Source organism: Eretmochelys imbricata, chromosome 24 (genome assembly GCF_965152235.1).
Source record: "Eretmochelys imbricata isolate rEreImb1 chromosome 24, rEreImb1.hap1, whole genome shotgun sequence".
Lineage (NCBI taxonomy): Eukaryota > Metazoa > Chordata > Testudines > Cheloniidae > Eretmochelys > Eretmochelys imbricata.
The window spans coordinates 20,729,331-20,752,562 of NC_135595.1; the positions used below are offsets into that span (position 1 = coordinate 20,729,331).

The following is a 23,232-nucleotide window of genomic DNA, read 5'->3' on the forward strand; positions in this document are numbered from 1 at the left end:
CCCATTCCATCTCCCACCCCCTCTGTCATCCCCAATGTGCCTCCTCTGGCCCCATGGACCCCTCCCCCCACAGCTGGCAGCCTCCTCCCTTCAGGGGTGCCACTCCCCTGGAGTCATTCAGCTCTCAGCCTCCCTGGGTGGGGAGGGCGGGGGAGGCAGCCTGGCTGGGCCCTGGTCTGAGACCTGGCAAACTCAACTCATCCATGGGGCTTCCGGGTGGAGTCCCCACACCCTAGGGCCCCTCTTGGGGGAGGGGCAGAAGTGTGGGGTCCCCTCCTCAGATGGTGAGGCTCGGGGGGCGGTGAAGGGGATGGGGGGCACTGAAGGGGATGGCAGGGAGCCTCCTGCAGGGGGCTGAGGTTTTCCTGGGAGCAGGAGGAGTCTTCATGTGTTTGGGGGGCTGACTTGTTGGGGACCTGGGCGTGGTGGAGGGGCTGGCCCCTAAGAGGCTTGGGGAGCTGGCCCCGTGGGGGGAGGGGGGCTGGGGGGGCTATGGGAGGCTGTCCCCTTGGGGGTGGGAGCTGCTCCATGCCATCTCTGCCGGGGGGGCGAGATCCTGATGGCGCATTTAGCTATGGCTGCAGCCCAAGGACGCGGCGAGGAGGGAGCAGCCAGGCCGGGGGGGGAGGGGGCTGGTGCCAGGGGCTCTCCCCACAAGAGGTTAAATCACCGGGGCCCCCAGGCCCCTGTGTCTTCCCCACCTCAAGCCGTGAAGGGTTAAATGTGTCCCAAAGACCGTGGCTTCCAGACAGACCCCCCACCCCCGCCCCACAGCAGCACCAGGGAATGGGGCAGGGGGCCTGGCCAGCTCCCGGCGGGGCAGAGACCCCCCGACCCCCCCGCACACAGCTGCCCAGCGGAGAGACCAAGGGCAGCGCAGGGCATGGGGGCCGTGGGCCGCCCGGCGGGGAAGGTGGGGAGGGGTCGGGAAATGCTCGGAGGGTTTGGGGGTCAGGGGAGAGGGGCCCTGGCTTTCCCTGCCCTGTCCCGGGAGGAGCTGTCCCTTCAGCACCACGAGCCAGGCCCAGACAGACAGACAGACAGACGTGCGGAAGATGCGAGGTGTCAAATGGACACAGTTAAACTGCAAAAGGCTGCGGGTCGGGAGTGAGGGGCACCGGCAGATCTGGGGGGGCAGGGCTGGGGGAGCGGGGGGCTGCGGGTCGGGAGTGAGGGGCACCGGCAGATCTGGGGGGGCAGGGCTGGGGGAGCGGGGGGCTGCGGGTCGGGAGTGAGGGGCACCGGCGGAGCTGGGGGGGACAGGGCAGGGCTGGGCTGGCAGGGGGCTGCGGGTCGGGAGTGAGGGGCACCGGCGGAGCTGGGGGGGACAGGGCAGGGCTGGGCTGGCAGGGGGCTGCGGGTCGGGAGTGAGGGGCACCGGCGGAGCTGGGTGGTTGGGGGGAGCCCAGGGCTGGGCTGGCAGGGGGCTGCGGGTCAGGAGTGAGGGGCACCAGCGGAGCTGGGGGGCTGGGGAAAGTCCAGGGCTGGGCTGGCAGGGGGCTGCGGGTCAGGAGTGAGGGGCACCGGCAGAGATGGGGGGGACGGGGGAGGGTGCCAGGCCTGAGGCCGGGCCGGTTGTGGGGCCGGGGAGACCGGGCTGTGGTGCAGGTTTCCCGTCAAGGGATCGGGGCCGGGGGGGGGGGTGTGGACAGCTGCTGCTGACAACTCCTCCCTGCGCCCCCTTTCGCCCCCCATCCTGTGGGGACCCCGACCCCACTCGGCTGGGCACAGGGACTCAGAGGGGCGTGTGGGGGGGGAGCCGGGGGGGAGCTCCCTGGTCCCTCCCCCATCAATGCGGTCACCCTTGCTACCGTGGAAACCCTTCCTCCGTTGCCATGGCAACACTGGGTGGCCACCTCGCCGTTGCCCGGCTGCGCCGTTGCCATGGAGATGCGGACGAGGGATGCTGCAGCCGGGAGCGTGACATGGACCGGGAATCCCCCTCCCCCCACTGTCTCTGGTGCGGCGCGGGGGGCGGGGGGGGGGGCTGGCGCCATCCCCGGGATATATCCCCCCCGGGGGGAGATGGCAGCAGCGGAGATGAAGAAGCCCTGATAATTATTACAGATGCTTCCCACCGCCCTTTACCCCAACTAAGGGTGTTCACTCTGGTCCCTACCGATGGCCGCCCATGTCTGCTCTGTCCGTGATTCCCGATGGTTCTTATCCTCCCATCCCGGGCGCCACCACTGCTCAGTCCTCCCCAGGCGCTCAGCCTCTCATCTTCCCCCACCACTCTGTGCCCCGTCCCCCTACTGAAATGTGTGGGGCGGTGTGAAATACAGGGAGCGTAGGGGGTTGTGCCGGTGTTGGAGGGAGGGTTGTGTGTGTCTCACTCTGTGTGTGTGAGCGCACATCTTGGGGAGTGTTGGTGTGGTGTGTGTGTTTGCATGGGTGTGTATGTGTGTGGCGGGTTGGTCTGGATGTGGATGGGAGTGTGTCAGGAGTTTTCAGGGTGCGTGTACCTGGGGTTGGGTGTGTGTGTGAGGAGCCGTGTGTTGGGCTGAATGAGGGTTTGCATGTGTGTGAAATGGGATGTATGGAGGGGTTGTGTTTGTGTGTTTGGGGGGACGAACTTTGGGGGGGAGTCAGGGTGTGTGTGTCAGGTGTGGGTGTACGTGTGTCAGGGTGTGTGTGTCGGGCATGTGTGTGTCTGGGTGTGTGTCGGGGTGTGTGTGTGTCGGGGTGTGTGTGCCCCCTTCTTGGAGCCCCCCGCGCCTCACCCAGTTTTATCTTGAACTGACGGTGGTGGGGGAGGGAACGTGTGTGGGGGTCACCTCCCTTCACCGAGATTGGGCCCCCCCTCACTGCAGACTCCCCCGAGCCGGGATCTGGGAGGGGGGAGGGATTCTGGGGTTCGCAGGGGGTCATTCCGGGGGAAATTTGGAGGCCTTGGTCTTGGGAGCCCTGAGGGTTTTGGGGGGGGGTCTGTGGAGCTACTTGGAGATGCTCTGTGGGGGGCTGTGGGTTGGGGGGCTGCAGTGTTTGGTGAAGCTCTAGGTTGAGGGATTTTCGCTATGGGGTTGGGAGTTTGGGGGTTCTTGGGTGTGTGTGGGGGCAAGGGCTCTTTTGGGGGCTATAGGTTGAGGGTTGGGGTGATCTGTGGGGTCGGGGCTGTGAGGTTAGGGTGTTTTGGGGGGCTATGGGGCTGGGGTGACCGTGGGATCGAGGCTGTGGGGCTAGGGCTGTTTTTGGGGGGCTATGGGGTTGGGGTGATCCGTGGGGTCGGGGCTGTGGGGCTAGGGCTGTTTTGGGGGGCTATGGGGTTGGGGCGCTCTGCGGGGGGGAACTCTCCATCCCCAGCCCCGTGGTCGCCCCCCCACCTTGGAGAAGGTGAATCCGCAGTAAAGGGGGCGGGGCCTGTCTGTCGGTCCGGCGGGGGGGGGAGCGGGGGGGCCGCTGATTGGCTGCCGCAGCAGCCCCGGCCCAGACAGCAGCCCCGGCAGCTCGCGGGGCTCGGCTCAGTCCGGCGAGCCTGGCAGCCGAGCGCGTCCGTCCCGCGCCCCGTGTCCGTCTGTCCGTCCACGGAGCGCCCCGATCGGCCGGGCTGAGACCCCCCAACCGCCGGCATGGGGGTAGGCACCGCGGGGGCGGGGGCGGGGGCGTGTGGCGGGGGATCCCCGCGTGTGTCTGCGAGTGTGTAAATCCGTGCGTGTGCAACGGGGCCAGTCATGCGTGTGAGCGCGAGTGGGGCTTATCCTTATGTATGTCTACAAGTGTGTAAATGTGCAAGGGGCTTATCCCCGTGTGTGTCTATGACTGTGCAAATGTGTGAGTGTGCAACAGGGCCAGTCCTGCCTGCGTGTGTGCCAGGGGTTCTCCCTGCATGCGTGTGCGTGTGCAAATGGCTTGCTCGGTGTGAGTGTGCAATGGGGCCAGTCCTGCACGTGTGAGTGCAAGCGGCAATCCCTGTGTGTGTCTGCAAGTGTGCGAATGACTCTGGCTCAGGGAGTGTGCAATGGGGGTGTTTGGGCGTGCAGCCCTGCATCGGCGCGTGTGCGCAATGAGTGTGGCTGGGTGTGCGACCGGGTGTCTGGGAGGGTACGTGTGTGAGCTGCGTATGTCCCTGGGGTGTGTCCGGATCTGCGCAGGGTGCGTGTGCCCGGGGGCCTGTGAGTGTGCGGGGGGGGGTCCTACCCCCGTGGGCCCCTCCCCACGCAATAACCTTCCCGTCTCCTCTGCCAGCCCCCCTCCGCCCCCCCCCCCGAATTTCTAGCCTTGTCTCTGATCTTTGGCTCCGGGACACGTGGGGGGGGGGTCGGGGGCAGATTTGGGGGGGCCCTGGGGGCCCTGGGGCAGGGTTACTGCGGGGTGGGCTGATGATGGGAAATGTCGGCGGCTGCCTGGGCCGGGGGGATGGGCAGGGAATGGGCACCCCCCAAAGCCAGGACCTCGGGGTGTGAGGGGGGGAACAGCGCCGGGGGGGCGGGAGCGGAGGGAAATGGAGGGAAAGAGAAGGAGAAAATGGAGGGGACAGAGACGGGGGGGGGACAGCTCCTTGTCATTCCCCCCCCAACAGCGCAGCCTGGGGAGACCCCGCGGGGGGTGTCAGAGCGCCTGACCCCCCCCATCCTTGGCGACGAAACTGGACAGATGGGGGGGCTCTCGGGGGGCAGCCATGCACTCTTGAATCCCGCTCATTAATCCTTTAATCAATCCCCCAATTAATCCCAAGCCTCGGGGGGGGGAGCCCCAGGTTCAGCCCGGGAGGGCGCCGCTGGAGAATCGGGGGGACCCAAAGCGGGGGCTCTGTGGGGGAAGCTGGGAACGAGAGCTGAGATGGGGGCGCAGCGGGAGGGGGCTGGTGGGGGAGGGGAGGAGCAGGCGGGGGGGAGCAGATGGCTCTGGGCTCTCGGCTTAATCCGCCTGCTGTCCGGAAGGGGGGGCGGGGGGGGGCGCATCAAAGCGACGGCGCAGATGCCGCAGCTGTAACCTTGGCGAGCGCCCGAAGGGGAGAGGAGGGGGGAGCTGGGGCGGGGGGGAGGGGAGCTGGGGGAGGCGGGGAGCGGGGGGGGCTGCTCCCCCCCCACGGCGCCGCCTCCCCCCAGTTGAAACGTGGACGCCCCCCCCCCGGTCTCGGGGCGTGTCTGAGTCCCTGGCGGGGTTGATTCTTCCCAGGTCCTCCCGCATCGCCCCCCCGCGAGCGCTGCCCCCCCGCCCCCCCGCCTTGGGGGCGGGGTCGAGGCCAGGGCCCCAGGCTGCATGTTCCAGAGACTTTTTTTTTAAAAGGGGGGGGGAATTTCATGAGACCCCCCCGTCCGTAAACCAAAGGGCCCAGAGCGGGGCGCTCAGGCCCGGGGCGCTTGGGGGGCGCTTTGGCCCGGAGGGGGAGTTTCTTGCCGTTTCCTTTCTCTCCCTCATGAACCCCTTGAAACTGAAGTCGGGGGGTGGCTGGGCCTTGCCCCCCCATCGCTGCTCCCAGTTGGGAGATCGGTCACCCTGACCCCCCTCCTGGTGCCGGAACAGGGGCGGGGGAGGAAGGACACGGGGGGCTGGTTGCAGCTGGGGGCTCAGCTCTGGGCTGGGGGGCTGGTTCCCGGCTGGGGGGGTCCCTGTGCCCCCCCCGCTCTGCATTGCCCAGAGTTTTGCTGCTGCAGTGTTGGCTCAGAGCCAGCGCCACCCCCCCCCCCGCGCCGCAGCGCGGCAGGGGGGGCCTCAGGAAGCTCAGGGCTGGGAGGGCTGAGGTGAGTGACCAGCCCCCCCCCCCACGGACCCCTCAAGCAGCCCACCCCCAGGAAACTGCCCCCCAGCACGTTCGCCTCCCCAGCACATTCCCTAAGAGCGAAGCCACCCCCCACTTAGTCCTCCGCCTGCCCCCCCAGCCACAGCCCCCCCAGCCCCCCCAGCGCCCCGAGTGTGTGTGTGTGTCACCGTGTCACCGAGCCACCAGCCCTGTGCTACGCCCCAGCTCCAGGGGGACCCCTACAACGTGCCAGGCCCCCAGGGCCCCCCGCTTCCCTCGGGATGGGCCCCATGGCCTTCCGCCTCCAAGACGGAGCCCCCGCTTCACCCTGGTGCTCCTGGTGCCCCTGCAGGGACTGAGGCCCCGCGGCCGGGGCTGGCAGGGACGCCGGGCAGAGTCACGGCCGAGCGGGGTTTACTGGTCACTTGGCCGCCCCAGGTCAGCGCGCAGAGATGAAGGTCAAAGCAGCTCGTGGGGCCAGGGCAGAGCAACCCCCCAGCCAGGCTGGGGTGGGTCCGTCCCGGGCTCAGAGCATCCGGCCCCTTCCCGGCGCCCCCTCGGGGTCCCCTGCCTGCCCCTCAGCCCTGTGTCTCGGGGCTGGGGGTGCTGGGTTCCCAGCTTCCATCGGCCTGGGCCCTCAACCAGTCCCGGGTTCCCTGCAGCCCAGCTGGGCCCCACCCGCACCTCAGGAGCCCCCCACTGGGCAGCAACACAAAGTGCCGGGGGAAACTGAGGCACACATGGGCCCCTGCAAATCATACAGAAAATGCCCACTTCATCACAGTGTGTGTGTGATGCTGTGTGTGTGAGACACTGTGTGTGTGTGTGTGAGACGCCGTGTGTGTGTGATGCTCTGTGTGTGTGTGAGAGAGAGACACGCTCTGAGTGTGTGTGTGTGTGAGACACTCTCTGAGTGTGTGTGTGATGCTGTGTGTGTGAGACACTGTGTGTGTGAGACGCTGTGTGTGTATGTGTGAGACGCCGTGTGTGTGTGAGACGCCGTGTGTGTGTGATGCTCTGTGTGTGTGTGTGTGAGAGAGACACGCTCTGAGTGTGTGTGTGATGCTCTGTGTGTGTGTGATGCTGTGTGTGTGTGTGAGAGAGAGACACGCTCTGAGTGTGTGTGAGACGCTCTGAGTGTGTGTGTGTGAGAGAGAGACACGCTCTGAGTGTGTGTGTGACGCTCTCTGAGTGTGTGTGTGTGTGAGACACTCTGAGTGTGCGTGTGACGCTCTCTGTGTGTGAGACGCTCTGAGTGTGTGTGTGACGCTGTGTGTGTGTGTGTGTGAGAGAGACACGCTCAGAGTGTGTGTGTGACGCTGTGTGTGTGTGTGTGTGAGAGAGACACGCTCAGAGTGTGTGTGTGACGCTGTGTGTGTGTGTGTGTGTGAGACACTCTGAGTGTGCGTGTGACGCTCTCTGTGTGTGTGATGCTGTGTGTGTGAGACACTGTGTGTGTGTGTGAGAGAGAGACACGCTCAGAGTGTGTGTGTGACGCTGTGTGTGTGTGAGAGAGACACGCTCAGAGTGTGTGTGTGACGCTGTGTGTGTGTGACGCTGTGTGTGTGTGTGTGTGTGACACGCTCTGAGTGTGTGTGTGAGAGAGTTCAGTGCCCACCGCTGCCCTCTGCTGGTTGAGATGGGCTATGTTGGGGGCCCTGTTTTGCACCCTCCCCCTCCCCCCACGCAGCGCCCCAGGGGAGTGGCAGGTATTCACGGGGCTACTCCACCAGCGACCCCCCCGGGGGCAGGCAGGCTGGCGGGGGGGCGGAATCAGTCTGGGACGCTGCACAGCCCCCCGCAACTCCCCCTCCCCGTGCACGGCACATCTCACGCCCACGGGGCACATCAGGGTCTGGTGGGCGGCGCTACCCGCCCCCCCGAGCCCCCCCGAGGCCCCCCGAGCCCCCCCGAGCCCCCCCGAGCCCCCCCCGGAACACATGGGCGGATTAGTTGCTGGGAGCAGATGGTCTGAAATCCCGGGGGGGGGGCAGCGGCAGAGTGGGGGAGCAGGTGGGGGAGGGGAGAGGATGCCCGGTGTCGGGGGAAGGGGTTTCTCCGGATGAGACCATTTTTGGGGTGTGGGTGGAAGGTGTTGGGGGAAATGGGGGGTGCTGGGGGGGTGATTTGGGCAGGCGGTGCCAACAGGGGACGGGGAGCCCTGGGGGCACAGATGTGGGGCAGGCAAAGTCGAGGGGGGACAGGGAGCCCTGGGGGCGGGGGGGGGCACCGGGACGGCGCTGGCTGAGCGCACGCCCTACACACACACGGGGGGGGTCCCCGGTCCCGGCTGACCCCCCCGCCCCCCCCAGTATGGCCGCTCAGACAGCTACCGCGTGGCCACCACGCAGGACAAGAGCGAGAAGGATTCGCCCAAGAAGGGGAGCAAAGATGCCAAGGCCAGAGACCTGGACGACCTCAAGAAGGAAGTGGCCATGGTGAGCGGGGGGCTCCCGGGTCCCCCCGGCAGCTCCCAGCAGGGGGCGCTGGCGGGGAGGGGGGCTGTGGGGAGCTGGGGGGGCGCTGGCTGTGGTGGGGAGGGGGGCTGTGGGGAGCAGGAGGGCGCTGGCTGGGGGCAAGGGGGCTGTGGGAAGTGGGGGGGGCGCTGGCTGTGGCGGGGAGGGGGCTGTGGGAAGTGCGGGGGGGCTGGCTGGGGGGGGCATTTCTTATGCTTTTTCTCCTTCCTATTTCGCAGACTGAGCACAAAATGTCCATCGAGGAGGTTTGCAGAAAATACAACACGGACTGTGTGCAGGTGAGAGTCCCCGCCCCCCCCCGATAAACCCCCCCAGTACCCCCATCCCCCTGTGAACCTCCCAGCACCGGGCAGTCCCTCAACATCCCCATATGCCCCTTGCCCCACATGTCCCCCACCCCTCACTCCCGTAACCCCTTGGGGCAGGGCAGGGGCCCTGTGAGCCTGAGGGCACCAGAGCGAGGGTGGGGTGTGGGGGAGGGAGGGAGGATGAAGGGGGGGTGGAGGGCGACGGGGGTGGGGGATGAGTGTGGGGTGCAGGGGGTGGAAGGATGTGGGGGGATGGGTGGAGGGTGAGGAGGACTGGGGGATGGGTGGTGGGGTGCGGGTGGTGAGGGAGGGCGTGATGTGGGGGAGGGAGGAGTGCAGGGGGAGGGAGGGATGTGGGGGGATGGGTGGTGGGGTGCGGGAGGGTGCGGGGGGTGGAGGGATGTGGGGGGATGAGTGGTGGGGTGCGGGGGGTTCAGGGGGTGGAGAGAGGGGTATGAAGGGATGTGGGGTGGAGGCAGGGGTGGAGGGATGTGGGGGGCTGGGTGGTGGGGGGCTGAAGGGGTAGGTGGGACCCAGGCAGGGGGAGCTGGGCCGGCGTGGTGGGGGGTCTCTCCGGGGGTCTAATCTCCCCCTGCCCCCCAGGGTTTGACCCACAGCAAAGCGCAGGAGATCCTGGTGCGGGACGGGCCCAATGCCCTGACGCCCCCCCCCACCACCCCCGAGTGGGTCAAGTTCTGCCGCCAGCTCTTCGGGGGCTTCTCCATCCTGCTGTGGATCGGGGCCATTCTCTGCTTCCTGGCCTACGGCATCCAGGCCGGTACCGAGGACGACCCAGCCAACGACAACGTGAGCGGGGGGTCTGAGTGCACGGGGGGGGGTCTGAGTGCACGGGGGGGGGTCTGAGTGCACGGGGGGGGTCTGAGCGCTGGGAGGAGGGTCTGAGTGCATGGGGGGGACTGAGCGCACGGGGGGGGGCAGGGGCACAGGATGGGGGGCAGGCTGGCTGGGGACAAGGCTGGGGGGGCCCAATGGGGGACGGGGTTGGACAGGTGGGGCGGGACGGAGGGACCCAGCTGGGGCTGTGACTGTGGGGGGGGTCGGGGCCAAGAGGGGGAGGTGAATGAAGCAGGGGCATGTGGGAGGCTGGGGGGCATGATCAGGGGACGGGGAGACAGGCAGGGAGGGGCTGGAAAGGTGGAGGCTGACCCCCCCCACGGATACTGACTCCCCCCCAGCTCTACCTGGGCATCGTGCTGGCTGCTGTCGTGATCATCACCGGCTGCTTCTCCTACTACCAAGAGGCCAAAAGCTCCAAGATCATGGAGTCCTTCAAGAACATGGTCCCCCAGGTGAGGGAGGTGGGGGGCAGGGATGTGGGGGGGAAGGGGGCTCACCGGGGACCAGCCGTAGATGCCCTTTTCTTTACCCCAGCCCCCACTGGCCTGGCGACTGTAGGCCCGACACAAACTGCCCCTCCCCTATAGGGCTGCATTCGTTGGTGGCGGTGGGGGTCTCGGGGAGTGTGGTTGGGGGCAGCGGGGTTTGGGGGTCAGGGGACTCCGTGGTTGGGGGGCAGCAGGGCTGGGGGTCTGGGGACACGGTGGTTTGGGGTCGGGACCCAGATCTCCCCATAACCCCTTGCTCCCCCCCCAGCAAGCCCTGGTGATCCGGGAGGGGGAGAAGATGCAGCTGAATGCGGAGGAGGTGGTCGTGGGGGACCTGGTGGAGGTGAAGGGGGGCGACCGCGTCCCCGCCGACCTGCGCATCATCTCGGCCCACGGCTGCAAGGTGAGACCCCCGCTCTGGCCCCCATCCCCTGCCCCAGCCCCCCAGTGCTCGGACCTCCACCCCCTGCTCCAACCCCTATCTGCGCTCCGGCCCCCATCCTCCCCTCTGACCCCCCGTGCTCTGCTCCCCATCCCCCACTCCGGCCCCCCCAGTGCTCTGCTCCCTGTGTCCTGCCCTAACCCCCCCTCCCCCAAGCCCCGTTCCTCCCCTAACTCACAAAACCGCCAATGCTCCAGCTCCCCATCTCCAAATGCCGCCCCAGCCCCAACCCAACCCCCCCCAGCCCCGCCTCCAGGGCTTCCAGCCCAGAGGCCCCCCCCCCGAGCTCCTGCTCAGGGTTTCCCTGCTCCAGATCCCCCCGCCCTGCCCTGGGGTCTCATCTCCACGGTGGGGTGGGGGGTGCAGCCAATGGGCCGTACCCAGCCCTGACCCTGGGTCTGCCCCTCCTGCCCCCCAGGTGGATAATTCCTCCCTGACCGGCGAATCGGAGCCACAGACCCGCTCCCCCGACTGCACCCACGACAACCCACTGGAGACCCGCAACATCACCTTCTTCTCCACCAACTGCGTCGAGGGTGAGCCCTGTGTGGGGGCTGCGGGTCGGGAGTGAGGGGCGCCGGCAGAGCTGGGGGGCAGGAGCCCAGGGCCGGGGGAGCAGGGGCTGCGGGTCGGGAGTGAGGGGCGCCGGCAGAGCTGGGGGGGAGCCCAGGGCCGGGGTAGCAGGGGCTGCGGGTCGGGAGTGAGGGGCGCCGGCAGAGCTGGGGGGGAGCCCAGGGCTGGGGTAGCAGGGGCTGCGGGTCGGGAGTGAGGGGCGCCGGCAGAGCTGGGGGGGAGCCCAGGGCTGGGGTAGCAGGGGCTGCGGGTCGGGAGTGAGGGGCGCCGGCAGAGCTGGGGGGGGCAGGAGCCCAGGGCCGGGGTAGCAGGGGCTGCGGGTCGGGAGTGAGGGGCGCCGGCAGAGCTGGGGGGGGCAGGAGCCCAGGGCCGGGGTAGCAGGGGCTGCGGGTCGGGAGTGAGGGGCGCCGGCAGAGCTGGGGGGCAGGAGCCCAGGGCCGGGGTAGCAGGGGCTGCGGGTCGGGAGTGAGGGGCGCTGTCTGACCCCTGGCCCCCCCAGGCACGGCGCGCGGGGTGGTCATCGCCACGGGCGACCGGACGGTGATGGGCCGAATCGCCACGCTGGCCTCGGGCCTGGAGGTCGGCAAGACGCCCATCGCTGTGGAGATCGAGCATTTCATCCAGCTGATCACCGGCGTGGCCGTCTTCCTGGGCGTCTCCTTCTTCGTGCTCTCGCTCATCCTGGGCTACTCCTGGCTGGAGGCCGTCATCTTCCTCATCGGCATCATCGTGGCCAACGTGCCCGAGGGGCTGCTGGCCACCGTCACGGTACGTCCGCCAGGCCCGCGGCTTCGCAGCAGCCCCGGGGCCGCCACGGGCCGACCCCCAGGCTCCCCCGGGTGGGCGGGCGGGCGAGGCATTTCTCCGGTTGTGGGGCAGGGGTCCCTGGGCCGGGGGTTGGGAGGTCGGCTCTCAGGCTGCGTTTGGGCCCTGGGGGAGTCTCTGGATGGGGGGGTCTGTGGTCTCTGGGCTGGGGGTACCGCTGTGCTGAGGGGTGGGTCCAGCGGGGGGGCCCGGGTGGGGGGTCCCCGTGGCCTCGCTGACCCCCCCCCCCCCAGGTCTGTCTGACGCTGACGGCCAAGCGCATGGCACGGAAGAACTGCCTGGTGAAGAACCTGGAGGCGGTGGAGACGCTGGGCTCCACCTCCACCATCTGCTCCGACAAGACGGGGACCCTGACCCAGAACCGCATGACGGTCGCCCACATGTGGTTCGACAACCAGATCCACGAGGCCGACACCACCGAGGACCAGTCGGGTGAGGGGCGCCGGGCGGGGGGCGCCGGGGGGGCAGAGCGGGGCGGGGCCTGGCTGAGAGCAGGCCCGGGTGAGGACGGGGTCTCCTGGGGGTGGGGGCTGAGCAGGGTGGTGCTGGGGATCTCTAGGGCAGAGGGACGCTGGGGGGAGGTCTCTGAATGGGGCTGGGGGTGGTTCATGAGAGGGAAGAGATGGGGGGCTGCGTGGGGAGGCGTTGGGGGCTCCAGGGGGGTTAAGTCATGGTGCAGCCAGGATGGGGGAGTTGCACACATTGGGGTGCCCCAATCCTTGTGGGGAGTCCTGGGGGTGCCCCAGCTGCCCCACTGGGTGCTCCTAATGCCCCCCTGTACCCCCCCAGGAACGGCCTTCGACAAGAGCTCGGCCACCTGGCTGGCCCTGTCCCATGTCGCTGGACTCTGCAACCGTGCCGTCTTCAAGGGGGGGCAGGACAACGTGCCCATCCTCAAGGTGAGCGACGACCCCCACACGGGGGCAGCCAGGGGACCAGGTATGGGGGAGGGCACAGGGGGGCAGCACAGGAGGGCGGGCTACGGAGCTGGGAGGTTCCCCATTGTGGCCCACAGTGGGGTGAGGGCAGAAATGGCGGGGGTGGGTGGGGGCACAGGAGGGGTTCATGTCTAGCCCCCCCTGCACTGGGACGTGGCCAGTGCTGCCCAGGGGCAGAGCGGGGCTGTGGGGTGGGGGTTCAGGGTGCCCCATTACTAACCCCCCCGCCCGCAGCGGGACGTGGCTGGTGACGCTTCGGAGTCGGCGCTGCTGAAATGCATCGAGCTCTCGTCCGGCTCCGTCAAGCTGATGCGGGAGAGAAACAAGAAGGTGGCCGAGATCCCCTTCAACTCCACCAACAAGTACCAGGTACTGGGGGCCCCTCAGCCCCCCCAGATCCACCCAGCCCCCAAACCCGCTGTAGCCCCCCCAGCCATCCGAGATCCCCTTCAACGCCACCACCGAGTCCCGGGTGCAGACCCCAACTCACAATGATCTGGGACCCCTATTCCTCCTGAGCTCCCGCAGCTCCCTGTGGGGCTGTGTGTGGGGGGCCGGGGGGGGGCTGCAGTTCCCAGCCTGCCAGGCTAATCCTGTCTCCAGCGCTGGCAGCTGATCGGATTAGCTCGGATTCCCCGTGGGCACCGGCCTGGAACGATCCCCAGGCTCACCCCCCCGCCCCCTACCTGGGAGTCTGGGCCCCGTCAGTCAGCTCAGCCCCAGGCGTGGGGGGCAGGTGGGTGGGGCCCCAGGGAGCGTCATGGAGCCACAGGCCCTGTGCTACACCCCCAGCTTGGGAACAGCCCCTTGGGGCAGCCCTGCCACGGGCTGGACCCCCAGGGATCCCCCCTTCCCTTGGGCTTGGCCCCCTGCGACCCCCGCCTCTGAGACGGAGCTCCAGCCCTCCTGCCTCAGCCCGGGAGCTCTGCCCAGCACCGGCGGAGACGGGCTCTGGGGGTGTCGTGCCCGCGGCAGGGACTGACGGGGACACTGGGCAGCGTCGGCAGACTCGGGCCGTCGGTCCCTGGCCGTGGCCTGGGGGCCCTGAGCTCAGGTCACTGCAGAGCCCGGCCAAGCTGCCGCGACCCCCTGTGGACTGAGTCCCTTCCCCCACTGACCTCCACGGTCCCCTCTCAGGCCGGGCTCAGGGAATCCAGGGGCAGCATCGGGTCCCTTCACGTCCGTCCCCTATGTCTGTGAGTCTGCCCTGAGAGCGGACGGAACCCCTCTCCCCCGCTGGGCAGCCCTGTGCCATGCAGGGGAAACCGAGGCACGCCCAGGACTCAAAAATATGACAGAAAGTTCCCACTTTCATCAGAGAGGGATGGGGGGCAGATATTGGTGGGCAGGTTAGTGCTCCCTGCTGGGGAGACATGCGGGAATATGGGGGGCTGGCAGGTGGGTGGGGGTGGCTGGGGGGGGTCTGCAGCCCCATCCCTGATGCCCCCTCGCCCCCCAGCTGTCCATCCACGAGACCGAGGACCCCAATGACAACCGTTACCTGCTGGTGATGAAGGGGGCGCCGGAGCGGATCCTGGATCGTTGCTCCACCATCCTGCTGCAGGGCAAGGAGCAGCCGCTGGACGAGGAGCTGAAGGAGGCTTTTCAGAACGCCTACCTGGAGCTGGGCGGCCTGGGCGAGCGGGTGCTCGGTGGGTGTCCGGAGCTGGGCCAGTGGGTGCTCGGTGGGCGTCAGGGGCTGGGCGAGCGGGTGCTCGGTGGGCGTCAGGGGCTGGGCCAGCGGGTGCTCGGGGGGCGTCCGGAGCTGGGCCAGCGAGTGCTCGGGGGTCGTCTGCGGCTGGGCCAGCGAGTGCTCGGGGGGTGTCCGGGGCTGGGCCAGTGGGTGCTCGGTGGGCGTCAGGGGCTGGGCCAGTGGATGCTCGGTGGGCGTCAGGGGCTGGGCCAGCGAGTGCTCGGGGGGTGTCCGGGGCTGGCCCAGTGGGTGCTTGGTGGGCGTCAGGGGCTGGGCCAGTGGGTGCTCGGTGGGCGTCAGCGGCTGGGCCAGTGGGTGCTCGGTGGGCGTCAGGGGCTGGGCCAGCGGGTGCTCGGGGGGTGTCCGGGGCTGGGCCAGCGGGTGCTCGGGGGGCGTCCGGGGCTGGGCCAGCAGGTGCTCGGGGGGCGTCCGGGAGATTGGGGGGCTGGGGAGGGGTTGGGCAATGGGTGCACTGAGATGCTGGGGAATAGGGGAAGGGGTGGACACAGGTGGTCGGGGCTGGGAGGAGGGGTGCTGGCAGGGCTGGGAGCTGGGCTAGGGCCAGGAGGCTGGGGACTCTGGCTGGGCCCGGTGGCTCTGACCCCCCCAGCCCCCCCAGGGTTCTGTCACTTCTACATGCCGGAGGAGCAGTACCCCAAGGGCTTCGCCTTCGACTGCGACGACGTGAACTTCGCCACCGAGAACCTCTGCTTCGTGGGGCTCATGTCCATGATCGACCCGCCCCGGGCCGCCGTGCCCGACGCCGTGGGCAAATGCCGCAGCGCTGGCATCAAGGTGAACCCCGCAGGGCCTGGGCCCCTTGGGGGCTGGTTAGACAGGGGCCCGGCTTGACAAAGCCCCGGCTGGGGCGGTTTGGTTGGGGTTGGTCCTGTTTGCGCAGGGGGTCGGACTAGACCCTGCTGAGGTCTCCTCCAGCCCTAATCTCTGATTCTGTGACCCCTCGCCCGGCACTGAGACGCGGCCACCTCTGGGGTGGGGCTCCTCTCACCCCCCACGCTGGGGTGTAATAACCCCCCATCGCCCCCCAGGTTATCATGGTGACCGGCGACCACCCCATCACCGCCAAGGCCATCGCCAAGGGCGTGGGCATCATTTCCGAGGGCAACGAGACCGTGGAAGACATCGCCGCCCGCCTCAACATCCCCGTCAGCCAGGTCAACCCCAGGTATGGTGGGGCAGGGGCCCCAGGGGAGGGGGTGTCACGGAGCCCACAGGCCCTGAACTATCTCTGGAGCTACCCCTTGGAGGACCCCTTTGATGTCCCAGACCCCCAGGGGTCCCCCTCTTCCCTCAGGCTTGGTGGACTGAGAGCAGACTGAATCCCTTCCCCACCGAGCGGCCATGCGCCCTCTAGGGGAAACTGAGGCGTGCACAGGACTCATAAAAATATTACAAACATTTCCCAGTTCGTCACAGGGGGCTGGGGGGCAGGGGAGGTGGGGAGAACCCCCCAGATGAGGGGGCACAAGGGTCTTTGGGCATCTGCAGAGAGGGCCACCGGTGGTGCCAGCCTGGGGGAAGGCGTCCCAGCGCTGACCCTGCCCACCTTCCGCCCAGGGACGCCAAGGCCTGCGTGATCCACGGCACGGACCTGAAGGACATGAGCACGGAGCAGATCGACGAGATCCTGCAGAACCACACGGAGATCGTCTTCGCCCGCACCTCGCCCCAGCAGAAACTCATCATCGTGGAGGGCTGCCAGAGACAGGTCCGAGTCCCCCCCCGTGACTCTCCCACGCCCCCGTGACTCCCCCCTTGACTCTCCCCCGCCCCCCTGCACCCCGTGACTCTCCCCCGCCCCCGTGACTCCCCCCTTGACTCTCCCCTGCCCCCTTGCACCCTGTGACTCTCCATGCCCCCGTGACTCCCCCCCTTGGCTCTCCCCCGCCCTCCCTGCACCCCGTGACTCTCCCCTGCCCCCCTGCACCCCGTGACTCTCCATGACCCCGTGACTCCCGCCCTTGGCTCTCCCCCGCCCTCCCTGCACCCCGTGACTCTCCCCTGCCCCCCTGCACCCTGTGACTCTCCATGCCCCCGTGACTCCCCCCTTGACTCTCCCCCACCCCCCTGCACCCCGTGACTCTCCCCCGCCCCCGTGACTCCCCCCTTGACTCTCCCCTGCCCCCCTGCACCCCGTGACTCTCCATGCCCCCGTGACTCCCCCCCTTGGCTCTCCCCCGCCCCCCTGCACCCCGTGACTCTCCCCCGCCCCCGTGACTCCCCCCTTGACTCTCCCCTGCCCCCCTGCACCCCGTGACTCTCCATGCCCCCGTGACTCCCCCCCTTGACTCTCCCCCACCCCCCTGCACCCCGTGACTCTCCCCTGCCCCCCTGCACCCTGTGACTCTCCATGCCCCCGTGACTCCCCCCTTGACTCTCCCCTGCCCCCCTGCACCCCGTGACTCTCCATGCCCCCGTGACTCCCGCCCTTGACTCTCCCCCGCCCCCCTGCACCCCGTGACTCTCCCCCGCCCCCGTGACTCCCCCCTTGACTCTCCCCTGCCCCCCTGCACCCCGTGACTCTCCATGCCCCCGTGACTCCCCCCCTTGGCTCTCCCCCGCCCTCCCTGCACCCCGTGACTCTCCCCTGCCCCCCTGCACCCTGTGACTCTCCATGCCCCCGTGACTCCCCCCTTGACTCTCCCCTGCCCCCCTGCACCCCGTGACTCTCCATGCCCCCGTGACTCCCGCCCTTGACTCTCCCCCGCCCCCCTGCACCCCGTGACTCTCCCCCGCCCCCGTGACTCCCCCCTTGACTCTCCCCTGCCCCCCTGCACCCTGTGACTCTCCATGCCCCCGTGACTCCCCCCCTTGACTCTCCCCCGCCCCCCTGCACCCTGTGACTCTCCCCCGCCCCTGTGACTTCCCCCGTGACTCTCCCATGCCCCCGTGACTCCCCCCGTGACTCTCCCCTGCCCCTCTGCACCCCTTGACTCTCCCCCGCCCCCCTGCACTCCGTGACTCTCCCACACCCCCGTGACTCCCCCTTGACTCTCCCCCGCCCCCCTGCACCCCGTGAGTCTCCCACGCCCCCGCGACTCCCCCTTGACTCTCCCCCGCCCCCCTGCACCCCGTGAGTCTCCCACGCCCCCGCGACTCCCCCCTTGACTCTCCCCTGCCCCCCGGCACCCCGTGACTCTCCCACGCCCCGTGACTCCCCCCCCGTGACTCTCCCCCCCCCCGGCCCCAGCCCTGACCCATGTGTGCCCCCCGCAGGGTGCCATCGTGGCCGTGACAGGCGACGGTGTGAACGACTCCCCGGCACTGAAGAAGGCCGACATCGGGGTGGCCATGGGCATCGCCGGCTCCGACGTCTCCAAGCAGGCGGCCGACATGATCCTGCTGGACGACAACTTCGCCTCCATCGTCACCGGCGTGGAGGAGGGTGAGGGGGGGCTGGGGGTGGGGGGAGAGAGTAGGGGTGTCGGGTGCTGGCCCCCCTCATTCCCTCCCTCACATCCGAACCTCCCCTGCAGGGCGGCTGATCTTCGACAACCTGAAGAAATCCATCGCCTACACGCTGACCAGCAACATCCCCGAGATCACCCCCTTCCTGCTCTTCATCATGGCCAACATCCCGCTGCCCCTCGGCACCATCACCATCCTCTGCATCGACCTGGGCACGGACATGGTGAGCCCCCCGGCAGGCCCAGCCTGTAACCCCCCCGCCCCCTAACATCCCGCTGCCCCTCGGCACCATCACCATCCTCTGCATCGACCTGGGCACGGACATGGTGAGCCCCCCGGCAGGCCCAGCCTGTAACCCCCCCGCCCCCTAACATCCCGCTGCCCCTCGGCACCATCACCATCCTCTGCATCGACCTGGGCACGGACATGGTGAGCCCCCCGGCAGGCACCAGCCTGTAACCCCCCCGCCCCCTAACATCCCGCTGCCCCTCGGCACCATCACCATCCTCTGCATCGACCTGGGCACGGACATGGTGAGCCCCCCGGCAGGCCCAGCCTGTAACCCCCCCGCCCCCTAACATCCCGCTGCCCCTCGGCACCATCACCATCCTCTGCATCGACCTGGGCACGGACATGGTGAGCCTCCCGGCAGGCCCAGCCTGTAACCCCCCCGCCCCCTAACATCCCGCTGCCCCTTGGCACCATCACCATCCTCTGCATCGACCTGGGCACGGACATGGTGAGCCCCCCGGCAGGCACCAGCCTGTAACCCCCCTGCCCCCTAACATCCCGCTGCCCCTCGGCACCATCACCATCCTCTGCATCGACCTGGGCACGGACATGGTGAGCCCCCCCGGCAGGCCCAGCCTGTAACCCCCCTGCCCCCTAACATCCCGCTGCCCCTCGGCACCATCACCATCCTCTGCATCGACCTGGGCACGGACATGGTGAGCCCCCCGGCAGGCCCAGCCTGTAACCCCCCCGCCCCCTAACATCCCGCTGCCCCTCGGCACCATCACCATCCTCTGCATCGACCTGGGCACGGACATGGTGAGCCCCCCGGCAGGCCCAGCCTGTAACCCCCCTGCCCCCTAACATCCCGCTGCCCCTCGGCACCATCACCATCCTCTGCATCGACCTGGGCACGGACATGGTGAGCCCCCCGGCAGGCACCAGCCTGTAACCCCCCTGCCCCCTAACATCCCGCTGCCCCTCGGCACCATCACCATCCTCTGCATCGACCTGGGCACGGACATGGTGAGCCCCCCGGCAGGCCCAGCCTGTAACCCCCCTGCCCCCTAACATCCCGCTGCCCCTTGGCACCATCACCATCCTCTGCATCGACCTGGGCACGGACATGGTGAGCCCCCCGGCAGGCCCAGCCTGTAACCCCCCTGCCCCCTAACATCCCGCTGCCCCTTGGCACCATCACCATCCTCTGCATCGACCTGGGCACGGACATGGTGAGCCCCCCGGCAGGCCCAGCCTTGCCGCACACTCGGGTGTCATTCGAGGGGGTGGACTCACCCCCATGTGTCGCCCCCTTCGCCGCTCGGCCCCCACCCGCTCTGCCCTGGGCAGGCCCAGCCTGTAACCCCCCACCCCCTCTCCCCAGGTCCCCGCCATCTCCCTGGCCTACGAAGCCGCCGAGAGCGACATCATGAAACGCCAGCCTCGAAACCCCCGGACGGACAAGCTGGTGAACGAGAGGCTGATTAGCATGGCCTACGGGCAGATCGGTGAGGGGGGGGCAGATCGGGGAGGGGGGGCCTACAGGCAGATTGGTGAGGGGGGGCAGATCGGTGAGGGGGGGCCTACAGGCAGATTGGTGAGGGGGGGCAGATCAGTGAGGGGAGGGCCTATGCGCAGATCGGTGGGGGGGCAGATCAGTGGGGGGGGGCCTACGTGCAGATCGGTGGGGGGGCAGATCGGTGGGGGGGCTATGGGCAGATCGGTGGGGGGGCAGATTGGTGAGGGGGGGCAGATCGGTGAGGGGGGGCCTACGGGCAGACCGGTGGGGGGGCAGATCGGTGGGGGGGGCTATGGGCAGATCGGTGAGGGGAGGGCAGATCGGTGGGGGGGGCCTACGGGCGGATCAGTGAGGGGCGGGGCCTGGGGGCAGATCAGTGAGGGAGGCTGAGCCTGGGCCGGGTGGGTGAGTTGGGGACAGAGGGTCACTCTAGGTGAAAGGCCTGGGTGGGGTTTGGGGGGCATGTTCCTACCTCCCCTTCTGCTGCCCTCCCCCCCCCACCCCATCCCTTCTGCCCTCTACCAGCTCCCCGCCCCCGGCTCACCCTCCCTGCCCCCCTGCTCTCCCCAGTAACCCCCTGCTCTGCCCCCCAGGGATGATCCAGGCCTTGGGCGGGTTTTTCGCCTACTTTGTGATCCTGGCCGAGAACGGGTTCCTGCCCTCGGGGCTGGTCGGGATCCGGCTCAACTGGGACGACCGCACCGTGAACGACCTGGAGGACAGCTACGGGCAGCAGTGGGTGAGTGCGGGGTGGGGCGGGGGGCTCTGGGATCACCCCCCTGGGCTGGGACAGACCCCTGGGACTGTGGGACACTGTCCCCTTTTACCCTCCGGCTCAGGGTCCCTCTCAGCCTCTGGCTTCGCACTCACAGCCACCAGCACGCGAAGGCACCAACCAGGTTACACGCAGCCTCGCACGAGCGGAACCCAGGGAGACCCCAGCAAATCCCCCCAGCCCCGGCCTTGCACCCCCAAAATGTCCCGCCTCGCTCGGCTCGGGACTGGCTCCAGAGCAGGGCAAGCTCAGTCATTCGTTCGCCCCTTCGGCCGCGCACCAGCCCCGTAACCTGAGCACGTTCTCCGGCCCTGGGGACAAATGTGCGAAGGCCGGCTGGCTCTGCGGGAGCCGTCAGAGGTCTAAATCCTGAACGTTCTCAGGCCAGATTTGAACCAAGCCGTTTCTCTCACCGCGCCCGGTGTGGCAGGCAGGTCACAGCTATTCCCGGCCCAGCCAGGACCCCCGGCTCAGAGCCCTTTCTCCCAGACGTTCCCATTGCCCTGGGGGCAGGTGGGGGTGGGCGGCGGGCGCTTGGTGCCCTGGCCCCTCTTTTCTCACTTCGTCTGGCTCAGACATGGAGCGAAGCGTCACCTGGGTCAGGAACAGCTTCTCTGCTGGCCTGGCTTCCACGGGGACCCCGCTCCCACCCGGGGCCCCGGGCAGGTCCCCCCGGCCCCCTTGGCCCAGCCCCATGCTGACTCTCCGTCTCCCCTCTTCGGGGGTCACTGCATCCTGGTCTCCCTGCCTGGCCTGGCCTTTTCCACCAGTTCACACCAGTTCGTGCCCCTCCCCAAGGGTGCCTGACTCCCCCGTTAACTGCCCCGCAGGGATTTTAGGATCCTGCTGATCCCACAGAGCTGGAACCCATTTCTCCTCCTGGCCCGAGGGCCGGCCATGAGTCCTGGCTCTGGCAGGGGGCCACGTTGGGGGGAAGCTGTGGGGGGAGCCAGGGCCTGTCCGGGCCCATCCATCCACGTCCAGCAGCAGGAACAAGCCGTGTCCTCTGTCCCAGCCCCCACCCTGCTTCACCCAGATTGTCCAACCTGTGCGAGTGTCCAGCTGTCCTCTGCCCCTGCCAGGGCTGGTCGTGTGCACTCGTGCGTCACACCCCCAGCCCCCAGCCGAGGGCGTCAGGGACTCACAGCTCTGACGACGCGGCCCTGACTGAAATGGCTGGATGCAGCCTTGGCTGGGGGGCAGTTTCGGGGGGGGGGGGGGCTGATGCTGACACTCTCCCCGTCCTCCCCCTCTTAGACGTACGAGCAGCGCAAGGTGGTGGAGTTCACCTGCCACACATCCTTCTTCGTCAGCATCGTGGTGGTGCAATGGGCCGATCTGATCATCTGCAAAACCAGGAGAAACTCAGTGTTCCAGCAGGGCATGAAGTGAGATGGGGGCTGGGCCAGCAGGGGGCTGCGGGTCGGGAGTGAGGGGCACCGGCAGAGCTGGCGGGGGGGCTGCGGGTCGGGAGTGAGGGGCACTGGCAGAGCTGGCGGGGGGCTGCGGGTCGGGAGTGAGGGGCACCGGCAGAGCTGGCGGGGGGCCTGCGGGTCGGGAGTGAGGGGCACCGGCAGAGCTGGCGGGGGGCTGCGGGTCGGGAGTGAGGGGCACCGGCAGAGCTGGCGGGGGGGCTGCGGGTCGGGAGTGAGGGGCACCGGCAGAGCTGGCGGGGGGGCTGCGGGTCGGGAGTGAGGGGCACCGGCAGAGCTGGCGGGGGGCCTGCGGGTCGGGAGTGAGGGGCACCGGCAGAGCTGGCGGGGGGCTGCGGGTCGGGAGTGAGGGGCACCGGCAGAGCTGGCGGGGGGGCTGCGGGTCGGGAGTGAGGGGCACCGGCAGAGCTGGCGGGGGGCCTGCGGGTCGGGAGCGAGGGGCATCCCAGGCGCTGTTTCATTGTCTCTCTCTCAGGAACAAGATCCTTATTTTCGGGCTCTTTGAGGAGACCGCGCTGGCCGCCTTCCTGTCCTACTGCCCCGGCATGGACGTGGCGCTGCGGATGTACCCCCTGAAGTGAGTGCGGGGTGGAGGGACCCCGTTGGTGGGGCTCCTGCTTCCCCGGGGGGAATCCCTGGTGCTGGAACTGGAGGGGGGGCAAGTGGCCCGGCGCAGAATTCACGTCCCCCGCAGCGTAATAGATTCTCCCGGGGAGGCAGCGCTGCAGTTGCACCTTTCGTCCACCAGGGGCTGCTGCGGTGCCCGAAGAGGCAGCTGAGGGTGGGGGCTATTGGCCTTGGGGGAACCCTGATGCAGGGGGTGAGGGGCTGCAGCCCGGGGGGTGGGTTGATCCCAGGGGAGCTGCCTTTGCTGCCCTTCGAGGTGGGGATCCTGCATTAGGGGAAGTGGAGGATACTTGGGGGGACGTCCTGGTGGGAGGGGTTCCCTGCAGCCATGGTGGGGGGTTCCTGGCCAGGGGAGGGTCTCTGCAGGCCCTGGGGGTTTCTGGCCGGGGGAGGTGCCAGCCCTGGGAGCCAGCAGCAATCCCCTTGTGTCTGCCGGGCAGGGTGCAGCGTCCCCCCACTGCTGGTACTAACCCCCCCGGTTCTGTCCCGTCCAGGCCCAGCTGGTGGTTCTGTGCCTTCCCGTACAGCTTCCTCATCTTCGTGTACGACGAGATCCGGAAACTCATCCTGCGCCGGAACCCCGGAGGTGGGGGGCAGCCTCGAGAGGCTGATGGGGGGATGCAGAAGGGGGCTGGAGGGATATGGGGACCTGGTATGGGGGGGAGGGGGGTAAGGAAGATGGGGGAGGGTGGGGCGATATGTGGGGGGAGGTGCCAAACGGGGTGTCCTTACCTAGCATTAACCCCCCCTCTCTGTCACAGGTTGGGTCGAGAAGGAAACCTACTACTGAGCCCCCCCACCCCCCGACTGCCAGCCGCTCTCCCCCCACCCCCCCTGCGCCAGAGACCACAAAGCTGGGACCATCTGCTGGGAGAAAAGTGATTCGTCCCCCCCCCACACACGTGGCTGAGAATGTGAAACTGTCCCTGCCCC

At 68.6% G+C, this 23,232-nt stretch overlaps 1 protein-coding gene across 1 annotated transcript; it reads left to right on the forward strand.

The window, feature by feature from the left end:
* The first annotated feature begins 1,835 nt into the window (after positions 1-1,835).
* Positions 1,836-23,097, forward strand: ATP1A3 (ATPase Na+/K+ transporting subunit alpha 3). Its single transcript, XM_077840920.1, has 24 exons — positions 1,836-1,960; positions 3,981-4,041; positions 7,996-8,121; positions 8,379-8,438; positions 9,072-9,275; positions 9,665-9,778; positions 10,083-10,217; positions 10,675-10,792; positions 11,329-11,597; positions 11,888-12,086; positions 12,444-12,553; positions 12,827-12,961; positions 14,052-14,244; positions 14,905-15,080; positions 15,335-15,471; positions 15,864-16,014; positions 17,523-17,691; positions 17,783-17,937; positions 19,330-19,453; positions 20,058-20,203; positions 21,497-21,627; positions 22,148-22,249; positions 22,794-22,885; positions 23,061-23,097. Exons 1-24 carry the CDS (start codon positions 1,836-1,838, stop codon positions 23,087-23,089), a joined length of 3,261 nt encoding a protein of 1,086 aa, XP_077697046.1. The 3' UTR covers positions 23,090-23,097.
* Positions 23,098-23,232: the final 135 nt, after the last annotated feature.